The sequence below is a fragment of the Schistocerca cancellata genome, chromosome 6, assembly GCF_023864275.1.
Source record: "Schistocerca cancellata isolate TAMUIC-IGC-003103 chromosome 6, iqSchCanc2.1, whole genome shotgun sequence".
Classification (NCBI taxonomy): domain Eukaryota; kingdom Metazoa; phylum Arthropoda; class Insecta; order Orthoptera; family Acrididae; genus Schistocerca; species Schistocerca cancellata.
In genome coordinates, this window is record NC_064631.1 from 634,827,187 (window position 1) to 634,844,357 (window position 17,171).

Here is a 17,171-nt window from a genome sequence, read left to right on the forward strand (position 1 = left end):
CATGCCTCTTATTACTGCTTAAATGATTTTAGTTGATTAGACAGCGCTCAAGGCGATTATACAGTACTGACAACAACGACAATATTTATTTACGTTCAATGGTATAATACGCAAGAAGGTTGGGAAATGTGCTAAAATTAAATGTCATCACTTCACACAGTGCATCATCCACCTAGTCACTTGATGTTTAGATGGCAAAACAGGTAAAGATGAACTCTGTGTGCTGTCGCAGACTTTACATTTATATTACTTCTAACTTTTTCAAGTATACGTTCCATTACTTAGTGAAAGAACTGCTAATTAAGAATAACGTTCACTACAAAAGAGTTTTTGTTTCATAAAATGTAGAAAAATCTTACTCGGTAGGCAATTTACGAGCGTTTCATTTTCAGAACTACAGCATTCGAATTTTAATGCTTATAATATCGTTTTGAAAACCTTGCTGGACGACTTAAGAAAGATCGTGTGTGCCAAGTTGACGTGGCATGTTTCGCTTATTATCGTACATAAGATAGTGACATAATATTGTTCAGTATAAATTTCCTTAATAGTGATTGTAGATACCATTATCATTACCTATTCTGGATTGCTAAACGGTCCCGTTCAGGTGATAGAAATACAGAAGTAAACCTAAGTTGGGTAATACTTCCAATATATACTAGGTGCGACAGTAAAGTAATGAGACTGATTTTCTTTGCAAGATGTGGCAACCCTGCCGGCTTTCGTAGGTACAATACCTTTGACCTTGGTCTTTAAGCTGCTTCTAGTCCAAGCCGCACATCGATGCAATCGCTCAGTCGTGAGTAGTGCTGTAATAAGTTAACAGGTGTTTTTGTCTCTCGTCACGGAAATGGTACCGCATAATGTTGCGCAACGGTATGCCACTTCTTTTTGCGTTAAATTGGGTGAAAACGTGACGATCACTTACGGTAAGCTTCAGAAGGATTTTGGAGACGACGTTATGTTAAGAGCTCAAGTTTTTCGTTTGCATAAAATGTTTAGTGAAGGCAGAACGAATGTTGAAGATGAAGACCGAAGTGAACGACCATCAACCTCACGGACGGATGTCAACTTGGCCAGGGTGCTTGAACCCTGGACAAGCAGTTAACCAATATTACTACAAAGAAATTTTAGAAAGACTTCGTAAAAGAGTTACTCGTGTCCGTGCCAACACTGCTGATAATTGGATTCTACATCACGATAATGCGCCATCCCATACTGTTCTGTTAGTACAGCAATTTGTAACCTCAAATCAAATTTCAGTACTACCACAGCCACTTTATTCGCCACATATCGCTCAGTTGGACTTTTTTCTATTTACAAGAGTCAAAACGGCGGTCAAGGGACACCATTTTCTAACAACACAACATGTCTAAATAGGTGTGACTAGGTTCTTGGAGGATATTACGGAAGATTAGTTCCAGAAATGTTACCATCAATGGCACAAGGGCTGGAAAAATGTGTGCAATCAGAAGGGAACTAGCCGACCGAGTAGCCGTGCGGTTGTAGGCACTGCAGTCTGGAACCGAGCGACCGCTACGGTCGCAGGTTCGAATCCTGCCTCGGGCATGGATGTGTGTGATGTCCTTAGGTTAGTTATGTTTAATTAGTTCTAAGTTCTAGGTGACTGATGACCTCAGAAGTTAAGTCGCATAGTGCTCAGGGCCGTCTGAACCAGAAGGGAACTACTCTGAAGGAGACAACACTAAACTTGACTAAAACGGCAAGCATTTTTTTTTCACATCAGTCTCATTACTTCATTGTCGCACCTCGTATGACTGTGTGTGTGTGTGTGTGTGTGTGTGTGTGTGTGTGTGTGTGTGTGTGTCTGCGTGGCTCAACTAAGATAAACTTGAAAGGCAAAAAAAATTTATTTTTAGACGATCCTTGAATATTCTACAGTGATATCTTCCAAGAAATGTTTCATAAGTAAAATGCTATGCAGTAACTGCCTTGCATTTTATTTTAGAGAAGGTAACATTACTCTATGATACATTATTCTATCCTACAAATATATTTTTCCACAGTACGTAGAAACTACAACAAAAACAATCATATATGAAATTGAAATACATTGGTGAAACAGTACGTAAAACGGTGACATTAATGAATCGCCTCTTCAGTTGAGAAGGAACTCGGAATTTGACGGGGAGCTGATGGTACTTTCTCAGCACTTTAGTTGTTGATTTGTCGCAGTACAGCATAATATGAATAAGAAGCATTCACGATCTGAAAAAAAGAAAGATGAAATTTGAGCAGTGAAGCTTAATTTAATTATATGTGGAGAGATATAGAGCGATAAGCCGGGAGTGGAAACGGTCACTAAAAACCTATTCACCCAAAAAATCCGTATTTGTTTTATTTGATTCGAGGTCTATGCTACTTCCTAACTGAAACCAGCAAGATTAACAGGTATTTATTGTCGTCATATTTAGCGCAATTGCTTAAGAAATGGAGTCACGTGCTCCACAGGCACAACGGCAATTTTTAAACGTATGGGCGAAGCCACTATCCTTTGTCACCGAGCACACTGCGAGGTAAGACGATCCAATTCTAGAATTTTTGCAGGGCATTAAACTGTCCTCTCACAGCAACTAAATCATCTGAAAAACTTTCATACGCAATAAAAACATGCGAAAACATACAATTACCGACTACAGTATTGTGCACTCTTACTAGAGCATAGCTATAAGAACAAGAAAACATTTAAGAATCTATACATCAACAAAAGCTGGTACAAAATCAAATAAAAGAACTACAAACATCATATATATCCATTATGATCCTCTTCATAAGAGGACCTTTTAGAGATTGATTGCCATGTTGTAGTTGTTGTTTTTGTGGTCTTCAGCCCTGAGACTGGTTTCATGCAGCTCTCCATGCTACTCTATCCTGAGCAAGCTTCTTCATCTCCCAGGACCTACTGCAACCTACATCCTTCTGAATCTGCTTGGTGTATTCATCTCTTCGTCTCCCTCCACGATTTTTACCCTCAACGCTGCCTTCCAATGCTAAATTGGTGGTCCCTTGATGCCTCAGAACATGTCCTACCATTCGATCCCTTCTTCTGGTCAAGTTGTGCCACAAACATCTCTTCTCCCCAATCCTATTCAGTACCTCCTCATTAGTTATGTGATCTACCCATCTAATCTTCAGCATTCTTCTGTAGCACCACACTTCGAAAGCTTCTATTCTCTTCTTGTCCAAACTATTTATCGTCCATGTTTCACTTCCATACATGGCTACACTCCATACAAATACTTTCAGAAATGACTTCGTGACACTTAAATCTATACTCGATGTTAACAAATTTCTCTTCTTCAGAAACGCTTTCCTTGCCATTGCCAGTCTACATTTTATATCCTCTCTACTTTGACCATCATCAGTTATGTTGCACCCCAAATAGAAAAACTCATTTACTACTTTAAGCATCTCATTTCCGAATCTAATAACCTCAGCATCTCCCGACTTAATTCGACTACATTCCATTATCCTCGTTTTGCTATTGCTGATGTACATCTTATATCCTCCATTCAAGACGCTATCCATTCCGTTCAACTGCTCTTCCAAGTCCATTGCTGTCTCTGACAGAATTACAATGTCATCGGCGAACCTCAAAGTTTTTGTTTGTTGTCCATGGATTTTAATACCTATTCCGAATTTTTCTTTTGTTTCCTTCACTGCTTGCACAATATAAAGATTGAATAACATCGGGGAGACGCTAAAACCCTGTCTCACTCCTTTTCCAACCACTGCTTCCCTTTCATGTCCATCAACTCTTATAACTGCCATTAGGTTTCTGTACAAATTGTAAATAGCCTTTCGTTCCCTGTATTTTACCCCTGCCACCTTCAGAATCTGAAAGAGAGTATTCCAGTCAACATTGTCAAAAGCTTTCTCTAAGTCTACAAATGCTAGAAACGTAGGTTTTCCTGATAACGACTGCCATTTATAGTCGTTAATGCCGATGGCAAAACCACAGCCAGAAGAACGCGTAACCTAGTGTTGCACCATGTACGTAAACTGAAGCAAGAAAAATTGCAACACCAAAAACAATTAATCTAGAGTAATGCAATTTCGGGAATACAATTGTCTAGGTAACAAAGTTAAGTGATTAACAATGCAGCAGGTTAATGTAAGCGCCATTACAAATGTGAAATGCAGGTACATTAATAGCCGGTGTAACCGCCTGAAACTTGACTGGAAGAGTACAACAAACGTTCATGACGGTGTTTCACAGGTGCCAGATGTCAGTTTTTCGGGTAAAATTCCACGCCTGTTGCGTTCGTTGGTCAATACAGGAATGATTAAAGCTTGATGACGCTGCAGTTGTCGTACGATGAGTCCCACATGTGCCTGATCGGAGACAGATATGGTGACCGAGTAGGACAAGGCAATATGTCGACACTCCCTTGAGCGTGTTGGGTTACAACAGCAGTATGTGGGCGAGCGTTATCCTAATAGAAAACACCTCCTGGAATGCTGTTCATGAATGGGAACACAACAGCTGGAATAACCAGACTGGCATACAGTTTTGCAGACATGGTGAGTGGGATAGCCCCTAGAGCGCTCCTGCGGTCGAACGAAATCGCAACCCACACTACAGATCCTGATGTTGGATCAGCATTTCTAGCATGAAGACAGCTTGGCTGCAAGTCATCAGCTGGCCTCCTTCTAACCAACACACCGTCATCACTGCCACCGGGACAGAACCAGTTTTGATCGAAAAACACAACAGCCCTCCATTCTGCCCTCCAATTGAGCTCTTGCTTGACACCCTTGAAGTTGCAAATGGTGGTCGTTTCCACGCTAGAGGGCATCAGCCTTGGAGCTGTCCTTGAAGTAAGCGATTTTCAACACTGTTTAAATGAGTAAACCACCTTTTGAGTGTGTATTACTGTATTTATCTTTTGTAGTATCAGAATTTTGACTGCCTTAACAATTATGGCACAATAATTTCTAACAGCCTTTGCCCTGTACTTAAGAACTGTATAAAAGTATAAAAGACAAATGGCGGTCTACCCTTTTAAACAGTATGGCATGATTGTGGCTCAGCATAATCGAAAACGATCTGTAACCATTTATTGGCTCACTGTGGTTACATGTGATGCTCAAAATGCTTTATGAGATACAGTACATTGAGACAGAACCATACGCCGAAAACGGAAGTCTTTCCTCCGCAACGTAGCCACCCAGAGAGCGATCTCATCACGACCGTATACTCTCGTGACACCCCTGCCAGCAGTTGTGTTCAGTTGTTACATTTCCCCTAGTCTTTCTGGAATGTCGCATAAGGAACATTTAGCTTCTCAAAGTCCTATTGCAGGATCTTGTTCAAACTCAGTGATGCATTGAGAACGGAAATTCTTCACTAAAGACAACTCACCATGTCCAGTCTCAAAATAAACTAACGCCCACGACCATTACAGAGCGAATTTAAAGCATACCTGATTTATAACTTCATAGTGGCACTACCACCACCACTCTTATGCACCTAGTGCGAAATTTTAATCGAGCTCATCTTTCAGATGTAGAAATTTTCGCTTATGCCGCCCAACTCCTAGGGGTTGCGATATATACCAAAAAGAGATGTCACCAAATCCGCCCGAAGAAGCAGACAACCATGCATGAGTTGCGAGTATTAGACCAAGGGGGTCCGACAGCCGATCAGTTCCAGTCATTCCACCAGGAAGGACGTACACGGCTCGTGTTGTCTGTAGTTCAACCATGCCTAGAAGATCAGTACCGTGGTTCGATCTCTCTCAACAAGGGAGAGACCAGGAGTCTCGGAGTGAACCAAAGCGCTGATACAGAGAGACAGGAACTGTCGATGACATGCCCAAGGGCTACTACTGCAGTGGACTATGGGCAGTAGGCAGCTTCACTCCCGACGTCCATGTCGAGGTTCATCTTTGCAACCACGACACCATGCACCGCGGTACACATGGGCCCAACAACTGCTCAGGATTGGCTTCACCTTCTCTTCACCGATGAGGGTCGCATATGTCTTCAACCAGACAATCGTCGGAGACCTGTTTGCTGGCAACCCGGTCAGGCTGAACGCCATAGACACACTGTCCAGCGAGTGCACAAGGTGGAGTTTCCCTGCTGTTTCGGGTGGGCCGACGTACGCCGCTGATGGTAATGGAAGGAGCCGTAATGGCTATAACGATACATGAATGCCATCCTCTGACCGTTAGTGCAGTCATATCGGCCGAATATTGGCGAGGCATTCGTCTTCATGGATGACAATTCGCGCCCTCATTGTGCACATCTTGTGAGTGACTTCCTTCAGGATAATGACATAGCGCGACTAGAGTGGCCAGCATGTTCTCCAGACATGCCTGGGACACATTGAGAAAGGGCTGTTTATGGGTGACGTGACCCACCAACCACTCTGATGGATCTAAGCCGAATCGCTTTTGAGGACCAACAGTGCCTTGATGAATTTGTGGATACTGTGCCTTGACGAATATAATCATCTATCAATGCAAGAGGACGTGCTACTGGGTGTTAGAGGTATCGGTGTGTACAGCAGTCTGGACTACCACCACTGAAGGTCTCGCTATATGATGGTACAACATGCAATGGATGGTTTCCATGAACAATTAAAATGTCCGAATTGATGTTTGTGTTGATCTCTATTCCAAATTCGGAACAGAGGTGATGCAAAACTTCTTTTGATATATAGTTAGGTAGGGGCAGCGCAAAAACAATGGCACAACCCTGGGTTATAACTACTTCTGCATATAATCCTTCTGGAAACCAGTCTCATTTTAACACATAGAATAAAGAAGTGTTTGACAAAAAGAACTGCAGTATACAGACGGAACCTTAATTTAATTTTACAAACTTGGAGGGAATTGACGTTATTTTAATCAACACAATACTGAGTCAAATTTACCAAGAATTTGTTAGTTTGAGCCCACTTATCAACGGTACTTCGCAAGCCCTCTGATCTGAATGTATGCACTGATTGCGTTGGTAAATTTTTTGGTAAGGTGTTATACTCTCCCATTATCCAAGCTCGTTAAGAACTGTTTTTACGGGCCATTGACACCCTTGATATTGGAACAGAGGTCCTATCAGACACAAACTGAGGGATCCTGCTGGGCACGATAAAACATAAACATGACGCAGACAGTGCACAGTGAGTGGACGAGCGCTGAACTGTTGGTAAATGACACTACTATACTGTCACACGAAAAGTAACAAGTGAGGATGTAGAATTTACTTGACGGGGTGACAGTACTCTATATCACTGTCAGCGGCGACCTGATCTCATAGTTATACTTCTCCAAAATAGTGAAAGTATACCAACTCTCCCAAGAATCGAGAGTGGTAGCCCAGTGGTTAGCACACAGGACTTGCATTCGGGAGGACGATGGTTCAAACCCGCGTTCTGACATCCAGATTTAGGATTTACGTGATGTCCCTAAACCGCTTAATGCCAACGGAGGGATGGTTCCTTCGAAAGGGCAGGGCCGACATCCTTACTCGACTTCCTTCCCCATCCTTGACCCTATCCGAACTCGTATTCCGTCTCTAATGACCTCGTTGCCGATGGGAAGTTAAACACTAACATTCTCTCCCGAGGTCACCAACATACTTACTGACGAAGGACATTTAGGGTAATGAAGAAGCGCGAATCATCGCTGAACAATGTGCGACAGCCATTCATGAGCAGTCCATGTTTCTCTGTGACGACACGACTCCAAACGCAGGCACTTGTGTTGTGTCGACGGCAGTCTGTGCGTATAAGGGCAATTCCCTAGTCTGGCTGCCGCTAGTCGCTGGCGAAGGTGTTGTATGGAACAGAATGTTGCAGGGAATCCATTACCTACTCTCTCAATTCAGGTGAAGATGTGAAGGGGTTACTATGTCTTTCGTACACAATACGGCTGTCCTTACTTGTGGTGGTCAGATGTGGGGGACTGGAGCCTTTGCAGTTAATACGCCTGCTGTCACGTTACCATGAAGTACTAGATAAGGACACTTTCACATCCTAATACCCCACAAACCAGGAAACTGCCCGTTTCGACCAGGCTGCCAAACACACATCCGCAATGAAGAAATTTCAAGCTGTCAGCTGCTGACAACATTGTCTCGCAAGTGTAAGCGGAATCTCCGCGTCGTTGACAGTGACAACAACAACAAAAAAATGGTTCAAATGGCTCTGAGCACTAAAGGATTTAAGTTCTGAGGTCATCAGTCCCCTAGAACTTAGAACTACGTAAACCTAACTAACCTAAGGACATCACACACATCCATGCCCGAGGCAGGATTCTAACCTGCGACCGTAGCGGTGACGCGGTTCCAGACTGTAGCGCCTAGAAACGCTCGGCCACCCCGGCAGGCCCGGTCACAACATCTGACGCTGTTCACGCCGTTTGTATTCCCTAACAAGCCTCGTCACAACACAACGGACAAACTGTACTAATATAACCTATTGGGTATTCTACTTGATGCCGAGATCTGCAGCTCTTATCATCCACATGCCCACCAATGGTAAATACCTGTGCAAATTCTCGATAACACCATGTCATCGCCGGCTGGCGGTTCTAGGCGCTACAGTCTGGAATCGCGTGACCGCTATGGTCGCAGGTTCTAATCCTGCCTCGGGCGTGGATGTGTGTGATGTCCTTAGGTTAGTTAGGTTTAAGCAGTTCTAAGTTCTAGGGGAGTGATGACCTCAGCTGTTAAGTCCCTTAGAGTTCAGAGCCATTTGAACCACGTCATCTGGGAGCTTCAACTCCTTTTTTGTCAGATAGTTTGAACTGTGCAAGTATAAAGAACAGCCATGAGCAGTCTGTTGTTAACCACTGTTGCAATATTAGTTTAAAACTTTACAAATACCTAGAGGGGGAGAGAGAGAGAGAGAGAGAGAGAGAAGGTATGATTTAAGTAGTGAGAGAGGAAAGTAGCTGTTATCGAATTTTGATGTACGGATATTTACTGCAGTAGATCTATACTTTTAATATTGAAATCACTCTTTAGCTATGTTTTAATGTCATTATTGTAAACTATGTTTGATGTTTCATTGTAAGTGTACTCTAATGAATTTAAGGAAGAGGAAGGAGCACTTACCGATACGAATGTGTTCCTGTCGATTGCATAGATCTTCCCAGCCGTGATGGTGATTGGTCGCTGAGACCGCCGCATCATCAGTCGCAGGGCGCTCTTGTAGCGGGCGGAGCCGTCCGGCCAGTCGCTGCAGTAGGCGGCCTCTCCCACGCGCTCACTCTGCACGCGGGCCGGGCAGAAGAAGTCGTGGTGGAGAAGACACAGCAAAAGCACATTCATACATACAGGTAAACAGCAAAAGCGGCATCACCTCTGTCATCCAATAAGTGGTATGTCCCCCCTCTCACTCTAGGTCATTTGGAAATTTGGAAATAAGGGACTAAACTGCTGAGGTCATCGATCCCTAGGCTTACACACAACATAATCTAACTTAAGTTAACTTACGCTAAGGATAACACACACACGGATGCCCGACGGAGGACTCGAACGTCCGACGGGGCAGAAGCGCGCAGTGTGGCAAGGCGCCTCCGACCGCACTCGAGGTCACTATCAAGCTACATGGCAGTAAAATATTGTTATACACTCCTGGAAATGGAAAAAAGAACACATTGACACCGGTGTGTCAGACCCACCATACTTGCACCGGACACTGCGAGAGGGCTGTACAAGAAATGATCACACGCACGGCACAGCGGACACACCAGGAACCGCGGTGTTGGCCGTCGAATGGCGCTAGCTGCGCAGCATTTGTGCACCGCCGCCGTCAGTGTCAACCAGTTTGCCGTGGCATACGGAGCTCCATCGCAGTCTTTAACACTGGTAGCATGCCGCGACAGCGTGGACGTGAACCGTATGTGCAGTTGACGGACTTTGAGCGAGGGCGTATAGTGGGCATGCGAGAGGCCGGGTGGACGTACCGCCGAATTGCTCAACACGTGGGGCGTGAGGTCTCCACAGTACATCGATGTTGTCGCCAGTGGTCGGCGGAAGGTGCACGTGCCCGTCGACCTGGGACCGGACCGCAGCGACGCACGGATGCACGCCAAGACCGTAGGATCCTACGCAGTGCCGTAGGGGACCACACCGCCACTTCACAGTGTTGCTCCTGGGGTATCGGCGAGGACCATTCGCAACCGTCTACATGCAGCTGGGCTACGGTCCCGCACACCGTTAGGCCGTCTTCCGCTCACGCCCCAACATCGTGCAGCCCGCCTCCAGTGGTGTCGCGACAGGCGTGAATGGAGCGACGAATGGAGACGTGTCGTCTTCAGCGATGAGAGTCGCTTCTGCCTTGGTGCCAATGATGGTCGTATGCGTGTTTGGCGCCGTGCAGGTGAATTCATTGTCCTAGGAAGGGGAAACTTTATTGACACATTCCTGGGGTCAGATACATCACATGATCACACTGACAGAACCACAGGCACGTAGACACAGGCAACAGAGCATGCACAATGTCGGCACTGCGCCAAACACGCATACGACCATCATAGGCACCAAGGCAGAAGCGACTCTCATCGCTGAAGACGACACGTCTCCATTCGTCCCTCCATTCATGCCTGTCGCGACACCACTGGAGGCGGGCTGCACGATGTTGGGGCGTGAGCGGAAGACGGCCTAACGGTGTGCGGGACCGTAGCCCAGCTTCATGCAGACGGTTGCGAATGGTCCTCGCCGATACCCCAGGAGCAACAGTGTCCCTAATTTGCTGGGAAGTGGCGGTGCGGTCCCCTACGGCACTGCGTAGGATCCTACGGTCTTGGCGTGCATCCGTGCGTCGCTGCGGTCCGGTCCCAGGTCGACGGGCACGTGCACCTTCCGCCGACCACTGGCGACAACATCGATGTACTGTGGAGACCTCACGCCCCACGTATTGAGCAATTCGGCGGTACGTCCACCCGGCCTCCCGCATGCCCACTATACGCCCTCGCTCAAAGTCCGTCAACTGCACATACGGTTCACGTCCACGCTGTCCCGGCATGCTACCAGTGTTAAAGACTGCGATGGAGCTCCGTATACCACGGCAAACTGGCTGACACTGACGGCGGCGGTGCACAAATGCTGCGCAGCTAGCGCCATTCGACGGCCAACACCGCGGTTCCTGGTGTGTCCGCTGTGCCGTGCGTGTGATCATTGCTTGTACAGCCCTCTCGCAGTGTCCGGAGCAAGTATGGTGGGCCTGACACACCGGTGTCAATGTGTTATTTTTTCCATTTCCAGGAGTGTATCTGCCTAAGCATAGTACGAGCAGGAACACAGCTCTCATTTAAAGTGAAGCGATGTAATGAGTGATTTTACAGTTTCACGATTGTTCGGCCAGTCATTGTGGCCGTCTTTTATCTCAGTATTCAACTGCTCCTTACTCTCTTCCAAACTGACACCATTGAATCAATGTACAGATCATACGCCAAACACAAAGAACGGTTTCATTCTGGCACGCCACTGCCGTGATGAGGGCCTCCTTCCGTTTTCATTAGCATTTGTTAATATAAAGTGATAACTGTAAATCCTGTGTTTGAGTGAAGGTGTTTAGGCCTGACCAGTCCATGGATGTTACGACTCTGCAATGTGGGTAGAGACCTGGGTAAAGTAGCAGTAGTTTTTAAATCGAGTCAGTTCGTCAGTTATCGAAATTAAACGTTTGTAAAACATTTCTAGTCAAGTTAGTTGTTCAAATTTTTTCTCTGTAATTGTCAATGGTGTGGTTACGTTTTAATTAATTCATTCAAAAGTCTAAAATCATTAGTGTTAAGTTTTATAAGTCATTAGTTCTTTGGCCTTTAAATATTTATTGCTGATATAGATTTCAAAGGTGTTTTGTTTTGTCTGAATTGAAAATTTTGTTGATATCACCTGCTCAAATAGTCCTGAAGAACTTTAGTAGTTTATTAAATCCAGATTTATAACAGTAGCTGCTATATTTGTTTTAAAGATTTGGTCAAATTAACTCTTGGGATCTATTGTTCAAGTACCAATGTGCGCAAGTATTCTCTGTGACATGTAATGAATGATTATATGTCAAAATCATAAGGAAAGGGCCAATGGCTTATCACCCAAGGATCCATGTGTCCAAGACATCCTGCTCAACCACTCTTAGTGTATTGCAATAACGGACTGAAGATGGGCCCCCTATTTGCCAATACATAGTTGTTACTTTGCTTTAATGCCCAAACACGTTTCAGCGCAATTGTGGCATCCTCAGTGGATATTTTTCTTTTATTTTTCCTGAAGTAAATACTGATTTTCTTCAGGGTGAGAAATACGTTACATAGGATTTTCTTGTTATGTAAATAACGTGCGCAATTTATCATGTAAATTGATTAAGTGTGTACTGTGGACACAAATCGAAATCAGGCACTTGTCTAAATCAGTACAAAGTGTCATCTGCAATCATAACATACATTACGGTATCGGCAGGACTGAATTTTCGTTTAGAGACACATTTTCAATAATACACTCTTGTAAAATCATGGCCTATCCTCCGTTTCAGCCTTCAGATCCCGTATTTGTCCTTCCTGACCCCTTATTTGTCCTTATTTTCGTGGCAATCTGTTATTGTTGATGATTATGCATTCACTATGATCTGTGGACATGTGTAAAGTTTTTTGTGAAGTGTTGGTATGGAGAACAATTTGGTGGGGTTTGTTATTTATTTTTTACTTTTTTTCCTTTAGCAGCGGTTATCACGTTCTGTCCCATTCATTAGTGAATTGTCCGTCTCCTTATATCATTATGCCTTTGACACACGTTTTACTGAACTATTTACGTTATCTTATGAACTTTACATAATTATTTGTATCGCTGTGCCCATTAGCCCAGTCATTGAAGAGAAGGTAAAATCTATTAGGGGAAAACTTCATGTAGTATCAAATTTTTTCCCAGTGGTAGGAAAGGCAGCCATAAAAATGATACTAAAATTTCTGACCGGTGGAGTGTCAGCGTTGGGGTCGAGGGGCGTTTAAAGGTTATTTCTTTACGTTTGTCTCGAATAACTCGTATACCGTGGCAAAAAGAGAATATGTCTCAAAGTACCAACGTTAACAACGTTATATTTAGAAGAAAAAACACTTCACATTTATGTGGAACTAATAATTTTCGAGTTACAGGAGACAGTAAAATTTTAGATTATTAAAGATATTTCTTTAACTGTTGAGAGAGTGTTACTGAAATCCTTTTACTTCATCTGGGACTGTATTTTAACTAAACAAAGATTAATCACTACCCTCAACAACGATGTCTATGTTATTGTTGAACATGATATGTGAGCATGTTCGATGTGGTTTGCGGACGTGTCAGGACCACATCAAATATTGAGGTATTACGTACCCTTCATGGAAGTTGAAATTAGTACAGTTCTGGCCAATACTGGCCCTATGTGAATTCATTACCTGATGGTGTTCGAAAGCTGAGTCGCAGAATGGATAACTTGAAAGTTAATTTACATCAATGAAAGATACACACAGTGAGCCACTCGACTTATTATTGGATTATCCACGTCCCTATTATTCCACGCTCATGGGATGAACTGGCCTTCCTATAATGATAATGGTACCCATGGCGATACGAAATAGCGGGAATTGGGGCGAGGTATGGTTTGCAAATCAAAATGGATGTCCCTCCATCTTCCATGAACACAATCAACATTTATTTACACAGAAAACACACTGTTTGCTGGAAACAGATAACTTTCTCATTTTTCGTTTACTAAAACTACTGATCTACGCATATCCTAAAAAGTTGTCAATTGTTTCATCAAATAACACTCTCGGGGGAAACAGAAGTTTTTTTTTACTTTCTCCACAACACAATTGATCTGTAACGCAACGTTTTCCTGCGCTAGGAAAGGGGAAAGAATGTGCGTACAATCAAACATTCGCAAGTACTGAAATACTACCCGGTTAAAGTCTTCTACAACCCGTAGAGTTTGAAAAAGGAAGGAACAGCAGTACAGGAATCTGCCCAATGGTAATATTCAAAGACTCTATTCCCAAATTTCCCTGTTTACACAGATCACTACTCAGACCCAGAATATATCACTGTTTGTCATATTCCCTAACAGAGCAATTTCTTCCACAAACACATTCCCAGTTCTAGACTAAACAAATTTAAAAAGCAAGACCGTAGGATCCTACGCAGTGCCGTAGGGGACTGCACCGCCATTTCCCTGCAAATTAGGGACACTGTTGCTCCTGGGGTATCGGCGAGGACCATTCGCAACCGTCTCCATGAAGCTGGGCTACGGTCCCGCACACCGTTAGGCCGTCTTCCGCTCACGCCCCAACATCGTGCAGCCCGCCTCCAGTGGTGTCGCGACAGGCGTGAATGGAGGGACGAATGGAAACGTGTCGTCTTCAGCGATGAGAGTCGCTTCTGCCTTGGTGCCAATGATGGTCGTATGCGTGATTGGCGCCGTGCAGGTGAGCGCCACAATCAGGACTGCATACGACCGAGGCACACAGGGCCATCATGGTGTGGGGAGCGATCTCCTACACTGGCCGTACACCACTGGTGATCGTCGAGGGGACACTGAATAGTGCACGGTACATCCAAACCGTCATCGAACCCATCGTTCTACCATTCCTAGACCGGCAAGGGAACTTGCTGTTCCAACAGGACAATGCACGTCCGCATGTATCCCGTGCCACCCAACGTGCTCTAGAAGGTGTAAGTCAACTACCCTGACCAGCAAGATCTCCGGTTTCCCCCATTGAGCATGTTTGGGAGTGGATGAAGCGTCGTCTCACGCGGTCTGCACGTCCAGCACGAACGCTGGTCCAACTGAGGCGCCAGGTGGAAATGGCATGGCAAGCCGTTCCACAGGACTACATCCAGCATCTCTACGATCGTCTCCATGGGAGAATAGCAGCCTGCATTGCTGCGAAAGGTGGATATACACTGTACCAGTGCCGACATTGTGCATGCTCTGTTGCCTGTGTCTATGTGCCTGTGGTTCTGTCAGTATGATCATGTGATGTATCTGACCCCAGGAATGTGTCAATAAAGTTTCCCCTTCCTGGGACAATGAATTCACGGTGTTCTTATTTCAATTTCCAGGAGTGTATTTCTTATGGGGTAATAGATTAGAGTGTAATCAACCTACGTATTCCGTGTACAATATCCCTGTCGTCAGTAATCCCTGTCGTCAGTAAAAGTCAGCGGAGCACAGGCAAAAGTCAATTGCACATCGCCAGCTCCATGGTCCAAGTGTGTAGTAGTGTGTCACCAGTGACCAGTCCCGCTCGCAGTAAGTGGTGATCTACCACACCAGCATAAAGTAAACATCATTGAAACCTCATTTCCGCTTTCATATCTTTGAAATGGCTCTGAGCACTATGGGACTTAACAGCTGAGGTCATCAGTCCCCTAAAACTTTGAACTACTTAAACCTAACTAACCTAAGGACATCACACACATCGATGCCCGAGGCAGGATTCGAACCTGCGACCGTAGTGGTCGCGCGGTTCCTGACTGTAGCGCCTAGAACCGCTCAGCCACTCCGGCCGGCCCTATCTTTGAAAGAAAACTCAACTTGGCAACAGATTACGACTGTACATGAAGCGCTTATTAATCTTTCCTGTGTCACCTGAGCAAATGACACACTCCCAGGCATTTAACAGTCAATTCAAGCACCAGAAGCGCACAAAAATGAAAAACATAATCACTGAGACACTGAGGACACTGAGGACACTTGAGGATTAGTAAGGGATGAGCAGTGAAAACTATAATAACACAATTTGACGACCCTTTCTCCATAGCACACTGGTACGATTGTACCGAATTACGGTGAAGTTATTTACACAATTCACGACCTGCTGGTCTAACTAAAGTGGGCGATGGTGAAAGAGGAAAAGTAGTACCCTTTCACAGTATAAAATCAATGTTTACCGATGAATGAAATGTATTAAAATAAATATAAAATGTGTTAGCATGTCTAAGTGTAACAGATTTATTTTTACGGATAAATTATGTTCAGTGGGTGTATCGGGGAGAGGTTGAGGTGGAAGGGAGGGAGGTTGGAGGTTAGAGGCGCGAATGAATGTAGACCGTAGAATGTTGCCATGCACTTCCGCTCTCCATAGTTCTGCAAGGCGAAGACCGTGCAAGTAATACACCATTCTCATAACCCCCTACGTCACAAAAAAAACCTACAGGGCGCTTAACAAACTTATACCCACCATCCAGAGCAAGCCTTATGAATTCCTGGCGACACAGTGCACAGACATGCCCAGGTGATATTTGTTTTCTACAAAGTGCATCAAAACTACATTGAATGCAGGTTTACCAATAATACTACCGCAGGAGATGCATATGGACCAAATATATGTAAATCTCGATACAGTGTTCTAAATTGCTATAGGTGAAATTGTTCTTTTGTCATCCTCTATGGCACCTGTACAGTTCTTCCATGGTAGACAATTTCCCTCAAAACAAGTTCTGCTCACTTTTCAATTTGTAGAGACACTATACCACACCAGAATTTCTTGTTTAGTTCTCTTATGCGGGCAACAAAATAACTTCACTGAGCGCAAGTTTATATAGTGGAGGTATTTTCAGTTGAGACACACTTGTAATATGCCCGGCACGATGTTAATTCCGTCACAGCTCACCCACTGTCCTCTTTGAACATTCTGTCCAGCCTACAACGCCCGACATCAGTAATAGGAGGGTCAGGCGGGAAGGGTGGGGGGGAGGGAACTCCAGAACGTCTGGACATAATTTCGCTAGATTTTGAATTCACTCACCACGGAACTTCTCGAACACCAGACAAGTCGTACAGTTTCGGAAATTCTCGTACCGAGCCTTCCGGCCATCGCAATCTGCCCTCTGTCAAACTCAGATTGCGCACCTTCCTCATCCTACACACGGGCGGCACACTCGCTGATACTACATGCATCTTGCATGTGTCTGACTACAATGATTCCTAATCAGAAGATGCTGCACACAGGTTTATATCGATATTAGTTCGATGGTCATACTGTTCTGCCTGACCAGTGTATGCCTTTGTTGGTGGTTGTGCTATTATGCACAAACCTGATCACTTGGTGCACAGTGGCCGAGTGGTTAAAGGCGCTACAGTCTGGAACCGCACGACCGCTACGGTCGCTGGTTCGAATCCTGCCTCGGGCATGGATGTGTGTGATGTCCTTAGA

The 17,171-nt window shown here is 44.7% G+C and overlaps 1 protein-coding gene across 1 annotated transcript in view; it reads right to left on the minus strand.

The window, feature by feature from the left end:
* Positions 1-2,095: 2,095 nt before the first annotated feature.
* The window catches only part of LOC126088525 (odorant receptor Or2-like), a 38,679-nt gene continuing 23,603 nt past the window's right edge, over positions 2,096-17,171 (minus strand). Inside the window, exons 3-4 of the mRNA XM_049906687.1 lie at positions 9,088-9,243; positions 2,096-2,229 (exon numbers count right to left, since the gene is read on the minus strand). Coding sequence (XP_049762644.1) covers positions 2,176-2,229; positions 9,088-9,243 — 210 coding nt within the window. The 3' untranslated portion in view covers positions 2,096-2,175. The remainder of the gene's footprint in view (positions 2,230-9,087; positions 9,244-17,171) is intronic.